This window comes from Euleptes europaea, chromosome 2 (genome assembly GCF_029931775.1).
Source record: "Euleptes europaea isolate rEulEur1 chromosome 2, rEulEur1.hap1, whole genome shotgun sequence".
Taxonomy (NCBI): Eukaryota; Metazoa; Chordata; class Lepidosauria; order Squamata; family Sphaerodactylidae; genus Euleptes; species Euleptes europaea.
The window spans coordinates 48,257,576-48,283,965 of record NC_079313.1 but is presented as its reverse complement, the minus strand read 5'-3'; the positions used below and the strand labels follow the sequence as shown (position 1 = coordinate 48,283,965).

Sequence of the window (26,390 nt, the reverse complement as noted above, 5' to 3'; positions counted from 1 at the left end):
TGACCTTGAGCTAGTCACAGCTCTCTTAGAGCTCTCTCAGCCCCACCGGGTGATTGTTGTGGGGAGGGGAAGGGAAGGTGATTGTAATCTGGTGTGATTCTTCCTTAAGTGGTAGAGGAAGTCGACATATTAAAAAATCAACAACCAAAAACCAACAACTGTTTCTACAAACCTGAGAAAAGACCTAGGTTTGCAGAAAAATCTGAAATCTAAAAAAGAAAAAAAACACATTAAGTGATTTTTAAAAAAATTATAGAAGCAGAGCATTTGGCTTTAAGAAACAAATGCCCTAAGTGGCTGTTGCTAGGCAACCACATTATTATTGCGAACATTCACAGCTTTGTTTCTGTCAGTAAAAGGTAGAAGGAAAAGGGTAGAGCCCTTTTTAAGACTGCACAACTGGGCCTGTCAGGAAAGGGAAAGAGGAAATAGTGAGAGGGGAGAAAATTAGATGCTCCCAGCAAATCCTTCTGGGCTTCCTTCTTGCTCAAATATAATGTCCATGCTGGCTTGAATGTACATTTCATTTTTACTGTTTCCTGCTTTCAGTGCCACATTAAGATCATCTTCACATGTGCACAAATAACACAAGAAAATGTCATGCTATATCAAAATGCCCTTCGAGAAATGCCCTTTTAAAATTAGATTATTCAGAATTATTCCTGCTAGAAATTAAAATTTTTTGTAAGATTTCAGAACATAAAAACTTAAGAAGAGCCTTGCTGGATTAAACCAGTGGTGCATCTAGTCTAGCAGTGTTTCACACAGCAGCCAACCAATTGTCTTGGAGGGCCAACAACCAGGGCATGGAATCCAAGGCCTTCCCCTGACATTGCCTCCTAGGACAATTGGCTGAAATGTTCATTCATACTCTTGTGAGAGCGCTGTATGTGAGCTTTTAAAGGGTGCAGGTAGTTTCCCCTCAAACTGTAGCCCTTAAGGTTGACGACTATCTGAAGAAAAAAATGTCCTGTCCCTTTAACAGAAGCGTAATGGGATGTTATTTACCTGGTGATGTTATCTATCTCCATGCCCTGAAAAGCTTCAGCTCCCCATTTCTGTATGTTAAGCCTGTGTTAAAGGAGCAGGGCATTTTTCTCTGGGCCAGCTGGTAACCCAAGTAGCACCCTGTGCTGCATCCTGCTCTATTCCCAAGGTTTCCCTGACCCTTAGGAGCATCTTTTTCAGAGAGAAGAGGAAGCTGAAAGGGGAAGTGAGCAGTGATCTGTTCTGTGAACGTCTTCCATTCATGGTTCATAGAATCCAACTCATTAAGTGTGATGAGGCCTTTAGATGCATCTTTGTATTTATTTTTATTCTGCCCTTCTTTCAAGGAAGTTAGGGCTGTGTACATGGCTATTTCCATTTATATCCTATAACCAATTTATATCATGATAACATTGCAGCAAGATAAATTAAGTGAAGAGGAGAGAGCGATTGGCCCAAAGTCATATGGTCAGCTGAGGAAGAGGTTGAATCTAGGTATTACAGGTAGGGTTGCCAACCCTCACTTGGGAAATACCTGCTTGAGATTTTGGGGTGGGGCCTACGATAGGGACCTCAGAAGGGTATAATGCCATAGATTTCACTCTCCAAAGCAGCCATTTTCTCCAGGGGAACTGATTTCTGTCATCTAGAAATCAGTCGTAATTCTGGGAGATGTCCAGCACCCTCCTGAAGGTGGCAACTTACTTGCAGGTCTAAGTACAATCTTCTAGCCATGGCGACTTTCATACTTCTGTTTCAATGGCCAAAGTAACCTGCTCAATAAAATATCACTTGTGATCCTTATCCTGGGGCTGTGCTTTTCTTTAAGGCAATCTACAGCAGTATTCTGAGCCAAAACCATGTCCTCTCTTAAGTCCATCTGACAGCCATATCTCAACATGTTTTGCTTTACCAATGTATGCTGCGTACAGATTTGATCAGACATAAATTCCTGGGAAAATATGCTTTATGCTTTCTAATTTTAGCTTAACCATAAATAACAGTAGAAGGCTGTTTGAAAATATGACAATGGTGATGATTTACAATTACTTAGTAATTTCAGGTAGTTTTAAATATCTTTGATATATTTTCTCATTTATTGCTGTAGACCTTGAAAAACCTCTTTACCAGCCCATCTACTGGAATAGGAAGGAAAGGCTGCAAGCTAACAGCAGAAGATATTGAAGCTTACCTTTATGTTTTTTCCCAGCCGGGAGCACTAACTGGTCCCATTAATCACTATAGAAACCTTTTCAGGTCAGTAATATGTTCTTGGGTGAAGCAAATTAGCCTCTGTTCATAAGCAGGTAGGTATACTTATAGGGCTTGGTTTGGGACATGTGTCAGTTAAGGACAAATATCCTTCTCCTGTGCCATTCATAAACACAAGAGTGGTTTTTGGGATAAGTTTGTGTAAATCAGAGAGAAATTAGGAATCTCTGTTGTCGTTTTTGGAAATTCTACATGAAGTTCTATTGGGCACTCTGAGGTGGGCCCCGAGTAGGATTGCCAATCTGCAGGTGGGGTCTGGAGATCTCCCAGAATTACAACTGCTTTACAGACCATAGCAACCAGTTCCCCTGGAGAAAATGGCTGCTTTGGATGGTGGACTCTATGCCTTTTTACCCAGCTAAAGTCCCTCTCCTCCCACAACTCTGCCATCTCCAGGATGTACTTTTAAAATCCCCAGGAATTTCCCAACCTAGAGCTAGCAACACTAGCCTCTGGGCCCATTGAGAAATCACAAAATCAGTCAAGAGATCTGTGGCATTTAGCCAGGGAGGTAGCTCACTTGAATTAATTTGATTTTCTGCTAAAGTATCTAAGGAGATCAATGGAGTAGGGTTGCCAGAAAGTTGCAGTTGCATTTGATTTGATTTTAACTCAGGATGTGTTTATGTGAGATGTGGTTCTTCTGAGGAAAAACATACTTTATATGTAGGCTTTTTAAAAATATATGTGTTCCTTTTTACAATGTACTTTGCTACTTCTATGCATTCTTCATATACCATATATTTACATTATACACCTTTTAAGAAAAGATTTAGCATTACCTTCAGGAATATTCAACAGAACGTTTTATATGCATACTCTGTTCAGATCCACACACAAATTTCTCAGTGTTGTTTCTAGGTTTAAATATTAGTCTGGTTGTATGATACTTATGGAACTCAGTCTCTGCTGCTTTAGACTAACATTAGCTAATACACCTTACTCATTCCGTCCAATCTGTTTGAGATGAAGTACTTAGTCCCGTTGAGTTTATAAGACTATCTTATAAAGTGATATGCCACTGCTGGCTCAAAAGGCAAAATAAGCAACAGTGATTAGTACACTTCAATTTCCTAGACAACCTCATTTTTTTAAGCATAAGTCCCTACACAAGGAGGGGAAAGGATTTCAGATATTTATGCCATGCCATCCCATTTTAGGTGAATGGGAGGGGATTTTTCTAGCCCAGATACCATCCATCCAATGTTATTGCATGAATATATAGCATCTAATTCAGGGGTCCCCAGTGTGCTGCCTGTGGGCACGATTGCACTCTCTGACATTTTTTCTGATGACTGCCAAGTGTTTTTAGGAAGTTGGCAGGGCGAGTTAAGGCTTTTGCTCAGCAAGGCTTCTGACTGACTATTGGAGATTTGATTGGCTGTTCAGATTTTTTAAAAATATTGCTTTGGCAGCAGTGGCCACCACAGCACAAGGATCTGCACTGTGTTACTGAAATTAATCTGTGGCAATCATTTTGTGGCAGCCATTTCGTTGCTGCACCCCCCATGCAGAGTCAGAATTCCAAATGTGCCCACGGGCTCAAAAAGGTTGCGGACCCTGATCTAATTTAAACTATGCCTTTGAAATAAAGCAGATTTCAGTTCTAGTCTCATATACTAGCATGATGCAGAACCACAAGACTGGAAGAGACCCAAACATGTTTTTACTCTTTATGCATACATCAGGCTTATGTGCATGTGATTTCTTCATGGGTCAATCCACATGACCTATAACTGGACAACAGGTTGGATCCTGTGAACAGTGATTTCAAGGAACTTGCAGATGTGGCATTGTCCACTTCAGCTCTGCCTCTAGTGATCCTAGATGGAGATTTGTATTGCTTTCTGCATTCTATACTATATACATATAATATATATGTTTGATTGTGTGCGTGTACTATAATAACAAATAAATTCAAAGACAGATGCAGTTACTTCAGTAGGACTGGGATGTGCATTGTGGTATGGATGCAGATGCTCATCTGTATCCATATTGGCTGCATGTGGAAACCGGATATCGTGCTTGGATTGTTACAGCGGATTGTGAAATACAGCTGAACCAATTTCTTTTTTTAAAAATAAGATAAATATTTACATTTTGTTTTAAAGTTGCCTACCTCTTCAGCACCATGAGGTCACAATTCCTACTCTGTTGCTATGGGGAGAAAGAGATCCTTTTATGGAGGTCGAGATGGCAGAAATCACAAGAATTTATGTCAAAAATCAATTTAGACTGACGGTTCTGTCTGATGCTAGCCATTGGCTCCAACAAGATCAACCTGACATCGTGAACAAGTTGATATGGACTTTTCTAAAAGAAGAGTCAAGAAAAAGAGAGTGATTTTTTTTTTTGCCGGCACAATCTAAATGTTAAAAGCTCGTTAATTGTGATCAGAGCCATATCTGCAGCCTAGACAGAGCTCTGCTAGAGAAAATGTTTTCAATGTACTGTACGTATTGATGCCAATGTTATAACAAGAAGGTGGTGTAAGACTATGTAATGTTAATGTTGGTTTTACCCGTATTCTGTATTTTGCACATGAAACACTTGCCTTAAAATGTTTGTGCTTATACAATAAGGAATTCATAGAAAGTTGCTTAGTTTTGGTTACTCACTTACTTTAAAATTCGAATGTGTGGTGCCTTTTAAAAATTTATAATGAATCAGTGCAGGAGTACCAGAAGAAGTTGCTGTTGGTATGATGATCAATTTTCGTTCTACTGATTGGAAGTTATTTTGGTTTTTAAACTATATATTTACCATTAAAGATGTTATCTGATCTGATGGGTCTACATATTACTGTAGAAGTCTAAAGAAAACAAACTTTTTGTTTGAGCACATCTGAGATCCTAAAGTGACAAATGAGATGTAATTGTAATGCCAGTTGATATTTCTGTGCAGTGGTGTTAACTGGGGAAAAAATACTAGGATGTATGCACACAATGTTTCAAAAACTTTAATAGAGCCTGAAGAACTCAAATTATGGCTTGTGAATCCTAGTATCTGACTTGTTCTAATAAACTGCAGCTAGTTTGGAGCCCTGTACCCAGCTCTTTATAAAGAGATATTTATGTGTGTATGGTATTAAAAAGTGAACTATCTATTAGCAATTAGCTGGCTTCTTCATCATATCCCTATCAAAACCAGTGTCAGTTCATGGAGGGCTAGGTTCTTTGTACTCTGCTTTTGTGACAACCTTCTTTAGCTACTGTTTTTAGAAAAGTAAAGGGGGGGAGACAAGATTGCCCCCTTCAAGTTTAGTTAGCGGAGAAGACTGGTTGGTATGCTTTGTGGATTTCATCAAGGGCCCTTCTACTTTTCCCTCCTAATTTGAGTGCTGATTGTAATTACTAGGGAAAGCCATTCTGCATTCAACATCCCAAAATAGCAGCCACCATTTTTTATCTCATTCTCATGAATGAATGGAAAGCACACTAGGATCAGCCATTAAAAGCTTACATAACTTTCTAATAAACATCCCATTCATATTGGCAGGGGCAACTTTCACGTAAACATGTTCTGAATCAGACTGGAAACACTTTACATAATCAAAGACTTAGGGACTCCTATGGAAGATAACATGCAGGTTTAAAAAAAGAATTTTATTTTCACTGTGAAGTTGAAAATGGATTTGAAACTCATTGATTAAGGTTTGGAGGAGGAAGAATTTCCAACGTGAAAGTAGATTCCGTGGGAACTCAGCACAGATGGGATGTCACATCCTGTGATGTCATTCTGAGGTCAAATGACTACTTGTCCATCTCTTCCCCTTCTTGTGAAGTCACTTCCTCCCACCAAAATTCAATTTTTTAATTTACATTTCCTATCTCATACCACTGTCCATTCCCACTTACATCATGTGTAGGCTTCAGTATGGGATATGAATGTTTTGATCCTAAATATTTATGCTGATATAACTGTCTGCTAGGATCCCCGTGGCGCAGAGTGTTAAGCTGCAGTACTGCAGTCAAAAGCTCTGCTCATGACCTGAGTTCGATCCCGACGGAAGTCGGTTTCAGGTAGCTGGCTTAAGGTTGACTCAGCCTTCCATCCTTCCGAGGTCAGTCAAATGAGTACCCAGCTTGCTGGGGGTAAAGGGAAGATGACTGGGGAAGGCACTGGCAAACCACCCCGCAAACAAAAAGTCTGCCTTGGAAACGTCGGGATGTGACGTCACCCCATGGGTCAGGAATGACCCGGTGCTTGCACAGGGGACCTTTACCTTTTTAACTGTCTGCTATCCAGTTACATTGCACTTAACCTAAACAAAAATTAAAAACGCTCTCAAAATCCTCTTCAGGTTTTTCCCAGTGTTAAGAAAAACCCACTCTGAAGGCCCATAGGCATCCCCAAACTAGTCTGGCCCTTTAATGCCTTGTCTCTGCGATATTATTGCTGAGCTTCCTGTCTCCCACGCTACGTAGAGGATGGGTGGATGCAGCAGGTTGGGCACAGGTCGACATTCCATCCTCCCCAGCCATAAAGAAGACTCCCAAGTGCAATTATGGCTTTCAGGTCTTTTTATTGCAACACTGTTGGAGGGTCATGGTTGACGTCACCCAGCTCTTGTTAACATAGTATCTGCCCACTACTCTGCCAGCCACCCCCACAAGTGCCTTACCATAGCTTTTCAGCATGACCTAGCATTCGACCCACAGACTGGGAAACACTGCCGCAGGGGTGGGAAACGTCAGGACCGGGGGCCGTTTAAGGCCCGCAAAATCATTTGGTCTGGCCCTTTGTGGGTCCTGGCAGATCTCTATCTCGTAAGGATCGAAGACTGGTGATCCACACCCTCCCATGGACAGGAATAGCCTCTATTCAAGGCAGATGTGTGTTTGTTTTGTCAAGAAAAGGAACCTTTTCCCCCCCTTGCAGAAGAGTTGTGAGTTATGGAGCTGCTAGGACCACCCAAGAAACTGTGTTAACCCTTTCCCACCCGGGCCGTGGAGAAACGTATTAGTTGGCTAATTTTTAAGTAGATGATTTTGAAGGGTCCGCAAATGATATTATAAATATCCAAATAGTCCTTGGCGGAAAAAAGGTTCCCCACCCCTGCTCTATGGTATACCACAGGATAATTGGGAGTTCTAGAGCATCTACCATCCAAAGCCACTCTGTGACTCCAGTTTCTCTACCCTCCAAAGCTGCAGTTTCATCCAGGGCAACTAATCTCTGTAGTCTGGAGATCAGTTGTAATTCTGGGAAAAATCCATGCCTCACCTAGAGGTTAGTAAACATTAGATTCAGTATAATAAATGATTGATCAGTTAACAACAGCCACATGTATGTAGCAATTGAATGGTGCATGTAACAGGGCTCAGGACATGTATAATACCAGTTCCATATGCACAAATCACACTAGATCTCCTTGACACAAGTAGCTCACCAATAGGTAACTTAAGGGGTAATGGAAGTAATAAAGGAAAAAACTAAATTGATTAACTACAGTATTAAAACTTGTATGAACTGAGGTTTTACATATGAATCACACAATTGCTGGTACTATAGACATCATTTTCCATGCCACAATAAACCATAGTATGTGAACACATGCTTTTGGCAGATGCTTAAGATTCTCAATTTCCTTTGAATTGTCTGCAATATCTGAACATGAGGGTTTGCGAGGAATATCCCACATAAACACATAATGTGGGACATATTGTTCTTCTTAATTGCCCGTTCTTAAAGATCACAGCCCTTGACCTATGCATACAGAATCCCATTACATTCCTTCTTTCCATTCTGTTATTGCACTATTTCGCTACTGAAACACTGACTAAGCTAGCTGGTTGTGTGTGTGTGTGAGAGAGAGTCCAATGCTGTGAATTCTGCACAATGCAAAATGTTGGAACCAAATCTGACTGCTTAAAATAATTAAACAGGATATTTCTCTAAAGATACAAAATTTAATTTTCTACTTTGTTGAATTCTTCTTGTTGCTGGTTAGATTGGAGCCAATCAGCACAAATGTATTTATTTCCTTCATTTGTATCCTGCCTGTTTCCCCAATGGGGACCCAAAATAGCTTACATCAGTCTTATCTTTTTATGCTCACAACAAACCTGTGAGGTAGGACAGGATGAGTGTGTGTGGCTGAGTTCATTCAGTAAGCTTCCATGGCAGAGGGAGGATTAAAACCCAGGTCTTCTTTTTAAATATTAGGGCTAATTTAAAAACACACTAGTTTTATCACAGTTTTAAAACTCTTCAACGCAGCTTACAAAAGGTAAAAATACAAATTGTAAAACATATAAAAACTGAAGTAGCAAGAACATTTATGATACAAGCAGAATTCTACAGAATTAAAAAACACAAACACACACAAACCAATAAAACCAAAACAAGAGGTAAAAACAGCAAGCACCGAAACGTTACTGTGGCATGGAGCAAATTTTTAGGCCCTATTTTGACAAAAAAAGTCAAACTTTCTTGATTGTCTTAATGCTCTTTTCTTGCTGAATAATCACTCTCCTGCTATACTGGAGAAAGTAGCACAATTTCTGAAACTTGCTGTGAACGTTTGTCAGCAAGTTAAGTAGAGGGCTTTTATTAATTCCCAGTGGGTCGCCGTGTTAGTCTGTCTGCAGTAGGAGAAAAGGGCAAGAGTCCAGGAGCACCTTAAAGACTAACAAAATTATTTTCTGGTACGGTATGAGCTTTTGTGAGCCACAGCTCACTTCTTCAGATACAGCTTTTTTTTATTAATTCCGTTATCCTTTTATTTATCATGCTTTATCCTTGTCAGAAATGCTCAACTGCAATAATTCTGTGTTACTATGCAGACACCCCCAAGTTTCAATTTTATACCAATAAAGGAGATTGTTATTGTACTGCATGGGTAAAGCATAGGGCAATGCCCGATCGCTCCTGTGGGCTCTGCCATGTCTGTGCTCGCACACTCTGTTCCTTTGAAGACTCGGTTCTCCCTTGCCCTCGGTTATAGCCAAACCCCCTACACGCTCGCCCAAACCCAGCAGATCCCACCCTTCTCCATCAAGCGTGCAGCACGGAAAGTAAACAAGGTGGAGGCGGGACTTAGCGCCCACAGTTGGGAAAAGCAAACATCCATTGGTCTAGAGATCTTTCCGCTGCCCAATGAGAAGAACGAAGGGGTGAGCAAGTTTGCAGCGCCGCCTAAACAGCGCAGGTTTCCGGCACGGAGAAAGAGCGCGTTGTTTGGACACATTCCCTGCTTGAGTGAAGCGTGACTAACGTAGAGACTAGGCTCTCTCGGGCAGGAGGCGGGAAGCGCTGGCGGAAATGCGCTTCGTGAATGCAGAGGGCAGGTTCGAATGGCGCAACCGAGGGGCCGTCTGCTGTTTACAGGCTTCAAAAGCGGCGAACGCTTCCCGAGCCTTGGTACCCAAAGCAGCTGGGGGTGCTCTTGCCTTGCCGGGGGTGGGTAGGTAGGTGTGGGGGGGGGACTGTTGATTCATGGCCCGCTGTGGGGGGGACACCGCCTCTAGGAGGCCTGGTGGGACCCGGGAAGGAGGATGGAGAGGCGCCGACAAAGGTGCCCCGGAGAGGCGGAGGCTGAAAGAGACGGTGGCAGAACAACTGGACCAGGATGTGTACAGGTGAGCGCAGGTGGAGCGGAGGCGCCTTCGAGCCAACTCACGCACGGCGCCTTTTCTTCTCGGAAAGTGCTACGGGGCGGGCAAAATTGTCACAACGCGTGTTGCCAGTGGTGGTGGGGGGATTTTGTTCTGTGCCCTCCAGCTGTTGGGTGTGCGTGTAACAAAACACGCATGCGCATGTAGTTGACAAATAGGGTTGCCAGCCTCCAGGTGGAACTTGGAGGTCTCCAGGAATTACAACTGATCCCCATGAAGATAATTCCCAGTGGGTCGCCGTGTTAGTCTGTCTGCAGTAGTAGAAAAGGGCAAGAGTCCAGGAGCACTTAAAGACTAACAAGAATTATTTTCTGGCAGGGTAGGAGCTTTCGTGAGCCACAGCTCCCTTTCTTCAGAAAAGAGCAAGAGTCCAGTAGCACCTTAAAGACTAACAAAAATATTTTCTGGCAGTGTATGAGCTTTCATAAGCCACAGCTCACTTTTTCACTGAAGAAGTGAGCTGTGGCTCACGAAAACTCATACCCTGCCAGAAAATATTCTTGTTTGTCTTTAAGGTGCTACTGGACTCTTGCTCTTTTCTACTACTGACTCAAAGGAAGCCACAGCCTTCAGTTTGCAAGATCTGAGCAAGGCTGTCAAAGATAGGACATTTTGGAGGACTTCATAGGGTTGCCGTGAGTCGGAAGCGACTTGACGGCCCTTAACACACACAATATATAGATAGATAATTCACAGTGTTAGTCTGTCTGCAGTAGTAGAAAAGGGCAAGAGTCCAGTAGCACCTTAAAGACTAACAAGAATATTTTCTGGCAGGGTAGGAGCTTTCGTGAGCCACAGCTCGCTTCTTCAGATACCAAGCTCATACCCTGCCAGAAAATATTCTTGTTAGTCTTTAAGGTGCTACTGGACTCTTGCCCTTTCCTACAACTGATCCCCAGACTACATAGAACAGTTCTCCTGGAGGAACTGGCTGCTTGGAAGGGTGGACTCTATGGCATTGTACCCTGCTGAGGCCCCTCCTTTCCCCAAACCCTGCCCTCTCCAGGCTTCACCTCCAAATCTCCAAGAATTTTCCCGTTGGAATTGGCAACCCTAAGCCATAAGTGGGTGTTAAGCTTGGTACAGATGCATAACCTGCCTTTTTGCACCTTCTGGTCCCCAAGAGTTTTATCGTATGTTAAAAATTAAAAGCAACGTGTTATAAAAGTTCTATAAAATCGTCTGCAGCCATTGAAACACGCGAGTAGTAGTATAACACAGCAGCAAAACGTCAATGCTATCCAAAAGAGCTAATAAATATTCTGGTTGACAAAGGCCTAAAGAGGAAAAAAACCAGGCAGACTTCCCCAGGCTGGGGTGTGTGTGTGTGATTCGTAGGATGACTGCTGGCACTGAAAAAGCCTTGTGCTTTACCAATATTGATGTTAAAGTTATTTGGAGGAGAGCCTCACTGGATTAAGCACAAAGGTTTTATATGGCAAGAAGTAACCCCCCCCCCCCCGTACCTGGAATCTAAACCACTTGGGACTTTAATGGTCAAATGTGGTGACATGAGTGAGTCCTGAAATTTAACTGGTAACTGCTGAAGTAATGCATAATAATCCCATGGTACTGTTTTGGATCCAGAAAATCTTCAAAGGTAGCCCTACATCAAGCATTTCATTTATTTGCTATATATCCTTAATTTTGGTCATATGGTCATTTAAATTTTTCCAAAGGTACCCAGCATAAATACTCAAAAGCCAATGCCCTGTTTCACCCACAACTTTTTTCAAGAGCTCAAGAGAAACAAATAGCTGAAAAGGGGGGGGGGAATAAATGAAGGGAAAGTTGATATGAAGATGAAAGGGTGAATCTCATAATAGATTTGGTTGTATGTGTTATTTTACAGCTACAACTCAGGCCCAGTAAGCAACATCTACAGTCTAGGGAGCAAAAGGGGAGTACAGCACTAACATTTTGTATTTAGAAATAATTTGTTTTGGGCTAATGATAGATTTTTAAAAAATAGAGATGTAGGAAAATCATGTACGCTGCCCTGAGATTTGGAAGACGGGATAAAAATGTGATGGATAGAAAGCTATATAAATAACTAGCAATTAAAAATGAATTTGTGAAGATGCCAGCTGGGCAATAATTCCTTAATGTTTATGCACTTGTGCACATGTGTGCTAGAATCAAAATGTTAGATTTGCCAACTCCAGGTAGGAAAATTCCTGGAGATTTGAGGGTGGAGTCAGAGGAAGGCAGAGTTTGGGGAGGGAGCTCAGCAGGGATGTGATGCCATAGAGTCCACCTTCCGAAATTGCCATTTTCGCCAGGGAAACTGATCTCTGCAGTCTGGAGACCAGTAATTCCAGAGGAGCCCCAGGACCCACCTGGAGGTTGGAATCCCTATATAATGTCCTCCAGTGTATTAACTTCTGAAGACATAAGAGTAAGGTCTGAAAATCACTTGGATAAAAGTTAATGTGATACATCTTGTGTGTTGCTTCGAAACCTACTTGTTTTGCTCTTCTATGACTCTTTCTATTTTGTTAACAGGCTTCTTAAAGAGGAAATCCAAACTGACATCACTTTCTGTGTTGGAAATACTCTGTTCAAAGCACACAAGGCGCTGCTTTCAGTGAGAGTTCCAGACTTTTTTTCACACATAGGTGGGGGAGCATTAAATAATGTGAACACCTGTAAAGTTGTTAATCTGGAGAATGTGGAACCATCTGAATTTAAAAGATTCCTGCAGTAGGTCTCTACTTTTCTTATTTTTCTCTTTAAAATGTATTTGTAGACATTGTGACATGTTGAGCAATAGACTTGTAAAAACTGGTAGTTTGGATCGTTTGGCCAGCTTGTGTTGTAACTTACAGTTTGGTCATAAGGAATTTGGGCTGGGTGAACTTCTTTTCCTGTAACAGGACTGCCACCTCAAAACTGATTTTCTAAGTTCGAAGGCATAAGCATCAAATGGTACCATTCAGACATAATGGGAAACTATTGTCGAAGGCTTTCACGGTCAGAGTTCATTGGTTCTTGTAGGTTATCCGGACTGTGTAACCGTGGTCTTGGAATTTCAAGACCACGGTTACACAGCCCGGATAACCTACAAGAACCAATAATGGGAAACTATTTGCTGCTGTATGAAGGATAATAGCAGATCCTCAGGTAATAGCAGATCCTCCCTCCCTTTATTCTATAAATGTAAATACAAGAACAGTACATTGCCTATTAAGAAATCCATGTGAAATGGAAACTTGCCTTGCTATGGTCTGAATTTTGCATATGCAAGTTCAATCAAGAAATGGAATATACATATTGAATTGAAACTGAAGCCTTGATTCTGTGACACTCTAGAATGACCAAGAAATAGAACTCAGGGTGGGAACATGTAGACAGAAGTTGCTCTCATTTGGTTTTCTGAGCCAAAATGAGCAGGCTGCAGTTGGATTCAGTTAAGAGGGACAAACCCTTGCCCTTCCGTCACAAAACTGAGGTCAGCAGGTTCAGGTTTCCCCCCCATCTTGGGTATCTCTCAGTACACCCCTTTATTTTCCCCCATACAGTAAATAGCAACTTATTCCTCTGTGAGAAAATGAAACACTGGATTTGGGGATTCTGATGTACCAAGGGGAAAAACCACATCCCTAAAGGCTAGGATTCTGTAGAGGGTTTACAGATGTGTACCTGGATATTTCTGGTCCAAAAATATACCTGAAAAATACAATACCAGTGTTATTCAGGTATATTCTGGTCAGCTGAAATGGTATTCTGGAATTCCAGAATACCAAATATCAATTCCCAAAATATCCTAGGAATATTTGGGGCTGCCATTTCAAGGCCCCCAGGACTGTTCTTCTCCCATTTCTTAGGGTTCCCTAGCAACAGGCAATAGGGTCAAATGTCAGAGAGAGCACTTGAACTGTCTACCCAATTATGACAGTTCTTACATTCCTCCATGAGCGATGTTCAGGTTTTTAATGAGTTGGTTACAGGTTCCCTGCAGCCACACATCAGCAGTGGGGAATAGCTTTTTAAAAATAAAGGAGAGTCCAAACAGGCTTGGAACACCACCATGGAGGAGGAAGGGTTCCTGTCTTCCCCCTCAAGCTGTTTTCCCATGCTGAAACTGCACTGGGGGTGTAATTTCCCTGTGTTTGCTGCTGGCCCACATTGAATATTCTGTGCATAGGTAAAGGAGGATAAAAGCAGCTTGACTCCATCTCAGGAACTGATTTTTTTAGAGTGTGTTGCTACTTGTTTCTGCTGCTCTCATCTGCTTTGGATTTCTGTTGCCTGCCTAGTAAGACCTCCTTGTTCTGTGTCTACTGGACATCTTCAAGACTGGTGGGATTTATTTCAAAATATTATTTCAAGTTTTTCCTGCGTGGATTGAGAAGGAAGTCAGCCTTTTCCTTTTTCTGGTTATTTTAAAAATAGCGTTCCTTGGTTTTGTTTTGTGTTTTTTGTGAAGTTTTGGGGTTTTCCTGTCGGTTTTAAAATTTCAATTGTTGCAGCAGGTGCAGAAGAAAATTCTGGTTATGTTTTAATAACCGTAAACTGTAGGTGAGGGTGAAGGTATTAAAAAAAAACCCACAAAGTTGGTTTGGCTGGGCTTGTTCGCTTTGCATTGGAGGCTTTTGTCCAATGATTACTTTTGTGTGCTTGGTTATTGGCTCCGAATTTTTCCCCATAGGAAACATACCTTTTCCCCTATAGGCAACAATGGAGTAGGATGGCTGGGGCACCTGGTTCAGGGGTCCATAAAATTGGACCCATTGGTCCAATTCATTTGAACCTTGGACAGGTAGCATTGGGTCCTCTATAAAAATGATGTCAGGTGTAAAACATCTATTCCACCCACCCGCCCCTGGAAAATGTCCCCCAAAGAAACTAATGGAACTGAAAAAATTCTGGGGTCCCAGAAAAAAACCTGAACCCAAATCCCAAAACAGTATTGGGGGACCTGAATACCTCTGATTATGTTTTAATGCCCTTATGTTTATGAATTTATGCCCTTCCCGAAATCCTAATCCGAAAAACACCCTCTTTTTAGGTGCACATCCCTAAGACTGGTGCTGTTTCTCTGGACAGAGAGCACAGAGATTCACTGCACCTAGCAAAAGTTGTTGCAGCATCCATATCCTTCCTCTATTATGTTAATGTGTATATCACTAGTACTCATGATTGGATAGCCTTCCAATGCCAGAAGTAACCTTGGTCCATCTTCAGCGTCCTTAATAATTTTGCTTTAGAGAAACTGGTTTTTACCTCACCTTGCAAGGATTCAGTGATAGCCATTTGTGTATGCGGGTGTCCCAGAAGCTGTTATGCTACATGAAACGCATGAGAGGCCAGATTAGTACTTTTATTCTTCTTGTGGAATAAGAGTCACAGCTGTTGACAGGTTGTTTCAAGAGGTTAAATGACATGGTCATGGAAAACTTGTGTTATGTTGGGGGAGGACATATTAGACATTTTCTTTTACATAAGAGTAAGAAGCATATTGTGTAATTAAAAGTGCTTTCTAAACCTGCAGGGGAAATCAATATTAATTCAGACTGTATTTTCTCTACAAATTCTTTTTTACTGGAAGATTTTTTGTCCATATTTAGATCAAAAGACCTAGCTACAACAGTTATTGTGGTGTTATAGGTCAAGGTAGGTAATTATAATTTTGTTAATGTATAATATCTGGAGATGCATGAGTTCTTAATTTTATCTGTCCTTCTCAGCTATAATCCCTCTCTGTTTGGATAGTCTTTTGGTCTCCCCATGTTCTGCCTCATGTCATGTAACCTTGACAATGTTCCTGCTCCATGGCAGACTATTAGTAAAACACGTATAAATCTTATTGTGAAATTCATTGGCCATGCTCCAAATTGAAGGAGAGAAAAGCTGTTCTCAGTGTGCCCACAGCTTGAAAAGCAAAGATTTTTGTCAATTCCAATTAGCAGCTGCCAAGATTGAATTAGCTGGCTCAATGCTGGAGGCTTTAGGCAAACCAAGTCATAGTGGTTTTGCATTTAACACTAGATAATATTGTAGACTAATGTTTGCATTATAGCTTTGTGTGTTTAAAATATTTATCCCATATTCTGAAATTAATAGTATGCTAAAACTTTTCATGGGAATAATACAAGAAAACAATAGATTTGCAGGGCTACTATTCAGTTCTAGCATTTTCAGTGAGGTCATATTCAAGTGGACACAAATTCCAGCATATTTACCATCTTCCCTTGTCTGACGAGTCATTTTATCAATAGTTGATATTCTGTTGGTTTTACACTATTCAGCAATCGGTGTTGTTGCTATTTTTGATTATTAGCAATGGTTGTATCTAAATTCTGTATGCTAACCATCATAATATGTTTAAAGTATTGGACTGAAGGTTCAGATCTTTGAAATGAACAAGTCTGTTTTTTAAGTGGGAGGGGGGAAGCAGGCATGGACTAGGAGGCTGAAATGGCCCTGGAAAGGTCTCCCCCCCCACACACACACACACACTGTCCTGTCCCCCGATGAAGGAAGACTTGTCAGGTGTGACTTCTGAAAATTCACCACCTGTGCAACTCTGCCTGGGGGCCAGCCTCCAGGCAACTCTTGCTGATTTTTCCCAGGAAGAGTCGTAGGTAAGGGGGGAGAACTGAAGACACGGGGGGGGGGGGCAGATAAAGGTTGGTTGGCTGCTGGGTGAGAGGGAGTAAAGGAAGCATGCATTGGAGAGAGGTTATGGCAGGTCCCGGGGAAGAGCAAGAGGAAATAGTGGGAGGAAATGAGATGCCTGCCTCAAATCCTTGCATGTTCCTACTTGTATTGTCCATATTGTGTATCTTTAAAAATATTTTAAATGTTCTCTGTGAGAGTTGTATTCCTCCTTTGATATATATATATATATAAAACTAGCCTGCATGACCACACCCTTCTATGTACATCATTTATTGCCTAAAAGGATCAGTTTTTTGTAAAAGTTCCCAATCTTTGTCATGTGGATGAGTTTTACTGCAGACAATAATGTTCACAGAATTTTTCACTGTCAGTAACACTGTGAGTTTTAAAGGTGTTACCAATCAAATTTTTCTGGAATTGTTTTCAGCGTATCATATCGTTTGATTCTGTGGCTTTGAATCTTTACAGTACAACAATTATTACATTCTTTTATCGCTATCTATAGCCTGTGATACAAAAAAGTATATGAGAAACAAGTAATTTTTTTTCAGTTTCAACAGGCAGTTGGAGGGCTGCAATCCTATCTTGGATTTTTTTTCCCCATCTTGAATCTTAGCGTTGTGACCTCCATTAAAATTCTGCATTTAAAGCTTTGTTTTTCAGATGCCTTACTTATTTTGATTTCTTTTGAAGGTAGCTCTTTTATCTAGTTTAACTTTCCCCTCACTCCAACGCTTAATTCCAAATTTTGACATCCTGGTAGAGGGAAGTTATCAGAAGGGACCTAGTTACATACAGCAAAATCAATATTATCCTTCTCTCCAATCATCTTGCTTGTTTGACTCCCCCATTTATATTTTATGACAATGATGAAAGCTTTATAAATAGCATACCTATTTGTCTAATCTTCCAGTTACTTAGAATTTTTCTGGATATTTTTGCACAGTGTTTAAATAGACCTTTACATGCATAGTGGCTCCTGCCACCTTCTGTGTTGGCTGTATCTGGTTAATTTTCCTGCCAGTAAGGGCATGAGAGTTTCCCTCTCCATCGGTCTTTGTTCCATCTCCTCCTGTATAAGAAGATCCCTGAATCAGACCAAAGGTTAATCCAGTCTAGCATTCTGTTTCCCACAGGAGCTACCCAGATGCCTCTACAACCAGGTCATTGAGGCAACAGCCTTCCTCAACTGATATTCAGAGGTACACTGTATCTGAACATGGAGATTCTGTTTGGCCATGACTAATAGTTGTTAACAAATGGGGGCCTGCGGAACTTGTGGTGGGGGCGAAATCCCATTTCCCACAAATGCTGAGCTCACCGAGGCTGTTCCCCCAGTCCCAAACAAGTCCCGAGGCAGCCATTCCCCACCCAGTCCTGATCAAGGCAGTCCAGCCAAGGCAGCCCCCCCCCCAACCACTTACCTTCAAGCCTATAGCAGCCCCAGGCGTCTGCTGCGGTGGTGGCCAGGCCCAGGGCGGCCCCAGGCATCCCCGTGGCTGTCCCCAGAGTGGTCCCAGGCATCCAAAGCAGTGGTGGTGAGGCCTGGGAGCCACTCCCAGAATCTGTGGCCACCGCAGGCTGGCCTGGCGGCGGACACAGCCGTCCCTGACTCCCTGCAGTGGCGGCCACTGCCATTTTGCCATTAAAGAGTGTTGTCTGCACATGCACAGACACTTTTTTAAAAAATCAGGGATATTTAAACCTCCCGGTTTTTTTTTTTCTAATTTCAGATTTTTCTGCAAACCTAAGGGGTTCTCCAAGTCTGCAGAAAAACCTGTTGGGGTGAGTTTGTCTCCTAGCTATGGATTTAAGTATCTGCAGGCAGGGGGGACGTGTATATAGATAGTTCAAGAATTTTCCTAGTCTCTCTGAAGACATCTATGCTGATGGCTATTGTGGCAATGAATGCCATAAATTATTTTGATAGGTATATACTTAAGATGTTTATATCCTGAATCTTTAACTTTTGCTCCAGTAGTGGCTTCAACAATTATCAGTGCAATCCTGAAGGGGGTGGGGGCGAAAGGAGTTTGGATGCGCATGACCCCTGCCACTGCGTAAGTGCCACTTATGCCAGCTAAATGGGCATTTATGATGGCGCAGGGCCACTTATGCCAGCTTTGGAGAGCCAAGTGGCAGCACCACGCATGGGCACTGCCACAGCCTTGGCGGCAGCGCCAGCACTGGGGCTCGAGCCAGTGCCAAAGGAGGTGTTCCTGGAGACATAGACCAGCTTCACAGGGCTTGGGGGATTTCTCCCCAATACTAGAATGATTTGCAGCCAGGCCACCCTCTGATCAGCTTGCCGCGGCGCAGCAAAATGATCAGAAGGTGGGCTGGCTGTGTTGTCCCCAGGCGCACCTCTACTACCCCCGTAGGATTGCTCTGTATATGCAAAACAGTTAAAATACAAATATCCACAAAGAACACAAGGTAACAAACAAAGCAGAGGACAATATGAAAGACGTGAAAAAAAATATTTTTCCTGAATCAATTCCAATCAGTTTCATGAAATCATTCTAGTATTACAGTAAAGATGAAAAAAAAGTTCTCTCTCCCTCTTTTTGTTTCTCCCCATGATGCATAAGTCTATAAATCTCTGTCATGTCCCAAACAGTCATCTTTTTCTAAAGCTCAAATTCTTTAGATTTCTTATCTGCCTTGGTCAGCACTGATTATCAGGGTTTATATCTGGGGACATGATAATCATCTTTGAGTATCTACTCACTCCCTACTCTAGGATAGGGTTTACTAGCTAGCATTTGTTCCACCGTCTTATCTACACATCTCAGCCACCCCTCTCTTCCCCTACCACCACCTGAAATGTACATTTTGAGAGGCTCAGCTCTCTGTGCCTTGTGTAGAGACCAGTCACAGCCAAGATCACGAAAAAGATTATCCATCTAGAGGAGTAGATTTGGCTAATTATGGGGAATGTTTGTTGAGTTCTATTTCTGTGACAGAATAGAATACCGGTTTTATTTGTCTAATGCCCGTTCCGGGGTGTTCCGGAGGCATTTGGCCTGAAAAGGGTTAATAAATGTGCGCCCTCTCCGTGTTTTGATTTCTAAAATATTGTTCTGGAGTGTTTGCAAGACATGCCGCTGCTTTTTTGCAGAACTATAATTTGTTTAATGCCCGTTGTGGGCAGTTCCGGCCCATTCTGGCTTTTACCCTGTTCCCCAAAAGCCGTTTGTGCACAAAAAACACAGCTCTCTGTAGTCTACTTTTTTTTTTAAATCAAGTCTCTCTTTGGAGTTCTGCATAAAACACCCTACAGAACAAAATGCTCCCAAGCACATTTTACCCCCTATCTTTCCTTCCCCACAATGGCACCCACCCTCTGCCTTATCAATACCTCACACAAGCTGCTAAAATGGCACACCCATAACTGCCTCTTAGAGAGAGACAGAAACTTAAAGCATGCAGACTAATGCTTCTGTGAAATGCTCATTTCAGTCTCACTCTCTTTTGATTGCTCTTTATATTAAAAGCCTAATGAAAATGGCAGCTGCCTTGCGGCCACGCTGGAACAGCTAGCCCCTTGTCACTTTATGCAAAAAACTATAAGATCTGAGTTGTGAATAGTAGTCTGTCTTATAACTACTTGGTACCCACTAGAATAGAATTTGGTTGCTTTGTGCAGTATGGGTGAGTGTAGTTGAGCATTATAGTCTGACTAATATTTTACTGGAAAGCAATGGCAACATTTCTGTGTGGTGCAGTTCATGTTGTGCTACTCAGGCATGGTTTTGCTCTAAATAAAAGTATAAAAGTTACTTGATGTGTGTAGTCCTAAAATGAATCCTGCCCTTCAGCAAAATATTTCTTCCTCCTTGCATGATGACAGCAGTATACTGGCTTTTGATGCTGTTTTCCCCATGTTCCATTTTCTTGCCCAGTATTATCTTCTGCTTCTAGTTGAGATCTAGTTGGTCATCCTAGAGTGTGACAGAACATTGGGAAATCGGCTTTTACAGCTCTATAATGCTCTATCTGTACACTTATTTCTCCTTTCCCTTGTAGGCCAGAGTCGTTACTAGTACGTTAAGTTGCTGTTTGAGAACTGTCAGCACCACAAATGATTATCAAGATGTTAACAGTCCAGTCAGCATAGTTTCCCAAAGGGAAGAAGAATTTTGCATCTTTAATTTAGATGACGGTCTGCTGATAATGTGTGATAGCTTCCAGGCAGGCTGCTCAACCCAAAGACTACCTTGTATTTTTCTGGGGTTATTATGAATTGCCTAATAAACACAGACAAGTTTCATCTGATGGTAACGCATGGTTTAGAATGTCTGTCTGGAGGACGTTTTCAGAACTGATTTGTACAAGTGTTAATGTCTTAAAGGCAAATGCATACTCTTTAACACTCTACAAATTCATGCATCCTACCAAGCAAGACTTTCTAGGAAACAGTTGTTTGGAAGCCTTTCTAAAGCATGTAAAAAGGTAAAGGTCCCCTGTGCAAACACCGGGTCATTCCTGACCCATGGGGTGATGTCACATCCCAACATTTATTAGGCAGACTTTGTTTACGGGGTGGTTTGCCAGTGCCTTCCCCAGTCATCTCCCCTTTACCCCCAGCAAGCTGGGTACTTATTTTACCCACCTTGGAAGGATGGAAGGCTGAGTCAACCTTGAGCCTGCTGCCTGAAACCGACTTCCGTTGGGATCGAAGTCAGGTCGTGAGCAGAGTTTTTGACTGCAGTACTGCAGCTTAACATTCTGCACCACAGCAGTGTTATATAGCTACTAAAATGTTATGCTATTTTTGTTGAGCGAAACCCCCAAAACAGCACTTGTCCTCTATGGCATTCTTGAACATTACAAGTTATAGACCATTTGTTTTCTTTTTATGTAGTTATGGTGAAAGCTATGCTTACAAATATGCAGGGCTATTTTTACAGTTGCCAGCAATAGATTATTTTTGCGAACATTCCAGGAAGTGCCCGTGAATGGCTTCTCACTCTGTATGGCAAAATCTGCTAGTAATAGTGTGCATTGTTTTCCTTTGTGTTGGTTTCTCTGGGTGCACCTTCCATCTGTTCTTATCAGTTCACCTATATCTCTTTCTTTTATAAGGTCAGCATATGGGTTACTGGAGGTCTTGTTCAAATGTGTGTGTCTGAATCTGTGTATGTTAGTTGCTTCTGATTTATGAATTAATGACCTCCAAAAACTCCTACCATTAACAGCCTAGCTCAGGTCTTACAAACTGAGAGCCCTGACTTTCCTAATTGAGTCACTCCGTCTCATGTTGGGTTTCCTCTTTTCCTGCTCCCTTTGACTTTTCCTACTGTTATTGCCTTGTCCAGTGACTCTTGTCTTCTCACACTATGACCAAAGTACAATAGCCTCAGTTAGTCATTTTAGCTGAGAGTTGAGGCTTGATTTGATCTAGAACCCACTATTTTGTCTTTTGGGCGGTCCGTGTTATCTGTAAAACTCTCCTCCGACACCACATTTCAAGGGAATCAACTTTCTTCATGTCTCCTTTCTTCATTGTCTAACTTTCACACCCATACATAGTAATGGGAAATACTATGGTATTATCTTGGTCGCCAGTGACACATCCTTACACTTAAGAATCTCTTCTAGCTCTCTCAAGGCTGCCCTTCCCAAATGTATAGGAGAACATTTTTTAAATGTTCTCCTTAGAATCTCATGCGTTATACTGCAGTGCAGTCACACATGTGCTTCTATATTTTTGAATGTATTGAATGAATACAGATGACTGTGCAAATTTATGTAAAGACTTGGGTTGGCATCTAGTTTTTCCAAAGAACCACCTTCTGAAAAAAGTAAAAAAAAAAAAGTCCCTCTCTCCCCACACCCCACCCTCCTTAGGCTCCACCCCCAAAATCTTCAGATATTTCCCAAGCCAGAGCTGGTAACCCTAGTGGTGGGCCAGTGCTGCAATTTCACTCCCCCCACACTTTCTCTATACTACTTGTGTGTCTTGGGAAGCAACGGAACAGCCAGGTACTTACATCTTATGAGGCCAAATTTGGCCCAGGCATTTCCAGTTATTCACCTCTATGTAACGAATTCTTCCTGCAGCTGCAATGAAAAGATTAACTATGTTAGGCAAGATTGTACTTTTGAGATGAAGTTGGGACACATTTATTTAAGGCCGAACTAATTCAGAATGATTAAAATATCTCAAATTAGAAAGCCCTTTAAAAAAAACTAATTGGCTTTACATTTGGCACAATCTTATGCAAATCACTTGGACAGCTGGGTAAGTAAAACATTAGCAAGTGCTGCTTCCATTAGGTTATTTTTTACTTTAAATTTGGATAGTGTATCTTCAGGAGATGAGGCAAGATTCTGCTTTTCTTAATTTAGCTAAGTTAAAAGCTAGAATCCAATAATTTTTATATTTGCTAGCAAATCTCATGAAGAGAGAATGCATATCTTGAATTAACTATGCAAAATTTTGTATTGTGCTATCCATAAACTGTGTTGCATCTCAATCCAGTGCGTGTGTACTTGGAAGTATGTTGTGCTAAATTCAGTGAGGGCTTGTTCCCAAGTAATTGCACCCAAGATTGCAGTCTGAATCTCTCTTCCTAGGGTTGTGTATTCATCTGACAGAAATGTTAAAGAGGCTGAGCAAGTGATTCTCCAGAAAAAAGTATCAAAGACTAGATTAACACAGGAAGATGAAAGTCTTAAATTCACCAATCTACATGATGCTCAAGATCATGGAAGGACATGTGGTCATCAGTATTCCTCAAATGGAGCTATAGAAACAGCAACTGTAACTTCCTCTTTTATTGCAAATGAAATTTCTGAAGAAACTGTTGATGCTGAAGGCAATGTAACTGTGTCAGGTGAGGTTAAAACAGTGCTGTGTGGATTTTCTTTGTTACCTAAATGCCATTGTGGGTATGTTCACCATCTCCAACAAGGTTTGCAGTTATTCCACCAGCAATGTCAAGATTAATATTCTTAATATGAAATCCTAAACCAATGAGCCTTGCTTAGGACAGAGCTGTAGGGATGCAACAATATTTACATCCAGTGTTTGTAAGAGCAAAGCTGATGTGCTTAAGTTCAGTATTCTTTCTTAACTATTTCATTGCATTGGTGGGATGGAGATCCATCACAAAGCAGAGCACTTTATTATGCACACTTAAATAGGAAAAGTCTTGCCTTTATCTGTTGCAAATCACAGAAGTGCTCCATGCAGAGGTGCGTACATGAAGCTGTTTATACCAAGTTAGATCATTGCTAATCTCTGTTACCTGAAAACATTTTTTTACTGCAGGTATAAGGGATTGAAACTGGGATCTTATGTGTAAGGAGCATATCTTAGCTACAAATTTGTTGCACACATATACTACTTTTCCTATAATGCCACAGTTCCTTTAAACTAAATCTTTGGTTTCATTTAAAAACATTTCCATATGACATAGAAAACAAATATCACTTTTCTCTCTCCAGATAATTTTAAAGCAGAAACTGCATCTGATTTAGGAAAAGAGTTGTTGATGCTGTACGAGAAATCTTGGTTTTCAGATATTACTATTTGGATTGATGGGAAACCCTTTCAAGGGCACAGGTATTTCAAGAAACAATATAACTTCTAAAACAAGGTCAGTGCATTGCAGTTAGATTTTTCTCCAGAGGAACATCAACAACATGTAGAATGCAAACAAGTATTGTATTTTATATTATTTTACACCTGTGCTATCATTCTATGCATATTTCATCAGTGCAAAGGTGGAAAATAAGAATACATTTGTCTCCCCATAATGTAGTGTGGTTCACACATTCGTTAATGAGAATATTCTCTTATGCCCAGTGGTGTTCAGTTCTTCACCTGCTGCCATCCATTAAACATACCCTTTGATATGTACTAAGAAAATCCAACTCAGATGTTGGGTACTGCATACGGTGTCCTGCATGGACCTAATGCAGTATGAGATTTTTCTAAGAGATTATTATGAAAAATTGGCCCTTACATCCTAAAGAAAATTTGTATGCTATGTTCTGAAATGCTGTTCAGGTTGCTGGCTCCTCTGTTATGATATGAAAAATGAGGATATCTTAACTGCTAAGAAAGCAAACATGTGTGCATGTGTTTGTAGTATTATTCTGTATGCATGTTATTTTCACCTTGAATGTCAAGCCAGCCTCAGGAAGCATGGCAGCCAATCTCACCAGCAGCTGATGAGGGAGCCAAGATTGAACAAAACAGATTGTTTTAGCATCACACCAGACGTTCGAGTAGTAGAGGTTGCATTTATTCAGGGTGAATGGGGCAAGTTGGGATAACAATTGTTGAAATTTTCCTTAACAGGAAAGGGTTACATTATCAAGATGAAACTGAAAGCGTAGTTCTGGAGCAAGACTGAGCATAAATTTTTCTTGCATCTGAGATGTTTGCACAATTGGGTTGCAGTTTCAAGAATGGCTTTGGGATGCAAATCTGAATGGTTTGACTCTGTCCTATTAAATATGTAATACTGAACTAAAATTGCTGTTCAGAAATATGAGGTTCAGTGTCTGTTTAAACAGGTCAGAGAAATCCTTTGCTAGATTTGCTAGAACTGGAAACTAAGCAACAGATAACTAAGTGGATCGATTTAGGCATAATGCCAAACCTTGGTTTAGAATTGTGTTGCTTACCTGAGTAGGAAAAGTACCAAACAGGTCAAGACTTTGAGTTACCAGACCTGAGGCTTCCATTTCCAGCTGTCACCTAAAAAAAAAAAAAACTTTTAACGTGACACCAGTAGGACTTGCCACTTTAGTCCTGTTAACTAAACGGTCTCTTACTGAACTATTGGACTTTTCCCAGTTAAGTAACTTTGGCTCTTTGTTCTAACCTAGGTTACTTTTGAGAATCAGCAAATCAGTCATTCCACTTCAGCACAAGGCATAGGTGACACAGCGAGAGGCTTGCTTATGCAGCTGCCAATACAGCACAGTGGTAAAGGGGCTTCCATGTGTCACATTTCCCTGTAGTTTCCTTGTCTCAGTCCCCCAGCAGTGGCCACACGCCCTGACCTGGGCCACTTGAGCTTTTAGGCACTAGAATATCATCATATTGATATACCGCTATTGCAATATGTGTAACAGGTTGTATGAATTCCCAGCTTTCATTAAAAAATAAAACAGTAAGCCCACCCTCTGAAGCAGCCATTTTCTTCAGGTGAACCTATTTCTGTAGTATGGAGATCAGTAGTTACTCTAGGAGATCTCCAGGCCCCATCTGGAGGCTGACAACCTTAAACAGAATGTCTGAAGATTTTAAGAGCTCTTCAGGATACAGTTTAGTTTTGAAGAAAGGAGGCCGTATTAACAGTATCATCACTGTTGCTCTCTAAACCTTCTAAAACAGAAAAGATGTGGTAAAATTGCAGTCTAAAATTGTAGAGAATTAATAACTGAGCATATATTAAACTGCAAATCTGCCCTCAAAAGATCATTTCTTCTTTAGAAGGAAGACACAAAACCTATAAAAGGGAGACAGCGTTCCCCTGGCACACAAGATGTTAGAAAACCCAGGTTCCTAGGGATTCAAGAGGTTTTCCCCCCCACCCCAGCCCCAATGAAACTGGAGGCATTTCAGAATGTTAGCATTCTGCCTCATTTCTGTGACAAACTAGATAAAATTGCCAGAGATCCTGGAAGGAATAAGTATGCAGTGAGCAGACACACATTAATTTGTAAAGGGCAAAGAATATCAATGCTTCATAACAGCTTTCTTAAAATAAATATTTGTATCTAATAGAATAATGTTTTCTCTTTTTTTCTCCCTCCCAGGGCCATTTTATGTGCCAGATCCAGTTATTTTTCTGCTATGCTGAGTGGGAGTTGGGCTGAAAGCTCTCAAGAGCACATCACTCTTCAAGGGTAAGCATCGTGTTT

The 26,390-nt window shown here is 41.3% G+C and overlaps 2 protein-coding genes across 2 annotated transcripts in view; both read left to right on the top strand.

Moving 5' to 3' along the window:
* Positions 1 to 4,613, top strand: part of EPHX4 (epoxide hydrolase 4) — a 29,685-nt gene extending 25,072 nt beyond the window's left edge. The window contains exons 6-7 of the mRNA XM_056844207.1: positions 2,096 to 2,244; positions 4,371 to 4,613. Of these exons, the coding sequence (XP_056700185.1) occupies positions 2,096 to 2,244; positions 4,371 to 4,602 (381 nt within the window). The 3' untranslated portion in view covers positions 4,603 to 4,613. The remainder of the gene's footprint in view (positions 1 to 2,095; positions 2,245 to 4,370) is intronic.
* Positions 4,614 to 9,699: 5,086 nt separating this feature from the next.
* The window catches only part of BTBD8 (BTB domain containing 8), a 49,496-nt gene continuing 32,805 nt past the window's right edge, over positions 9,700 to 26,390 (top strand). Inside the window, exons 1-5 of the mRNA XM_056844744.1 lie at positions 9,700 to 9,842; positions 12,357 to 12,581; positions 23,085 to 23,344; positions 23,958 to 24,075; positions 26,286 to 26,375. Coding sequence (XP_056700722.1) covers positions 9,700 to 9,842; positions 12,357 to 12,581; positions 23,085 to 23,344; positions 23,958 to 24,075; positions 26,286 to 26,375 — 836 coding nt within the window. The remainder of the gene's footprint in view (positions 9,843 to 12,356; positions 12,582 to 23,084; positions 23,345 to 23,957; positions 24,076 to 26,285; positions 26,376 to 26,390) is intronic.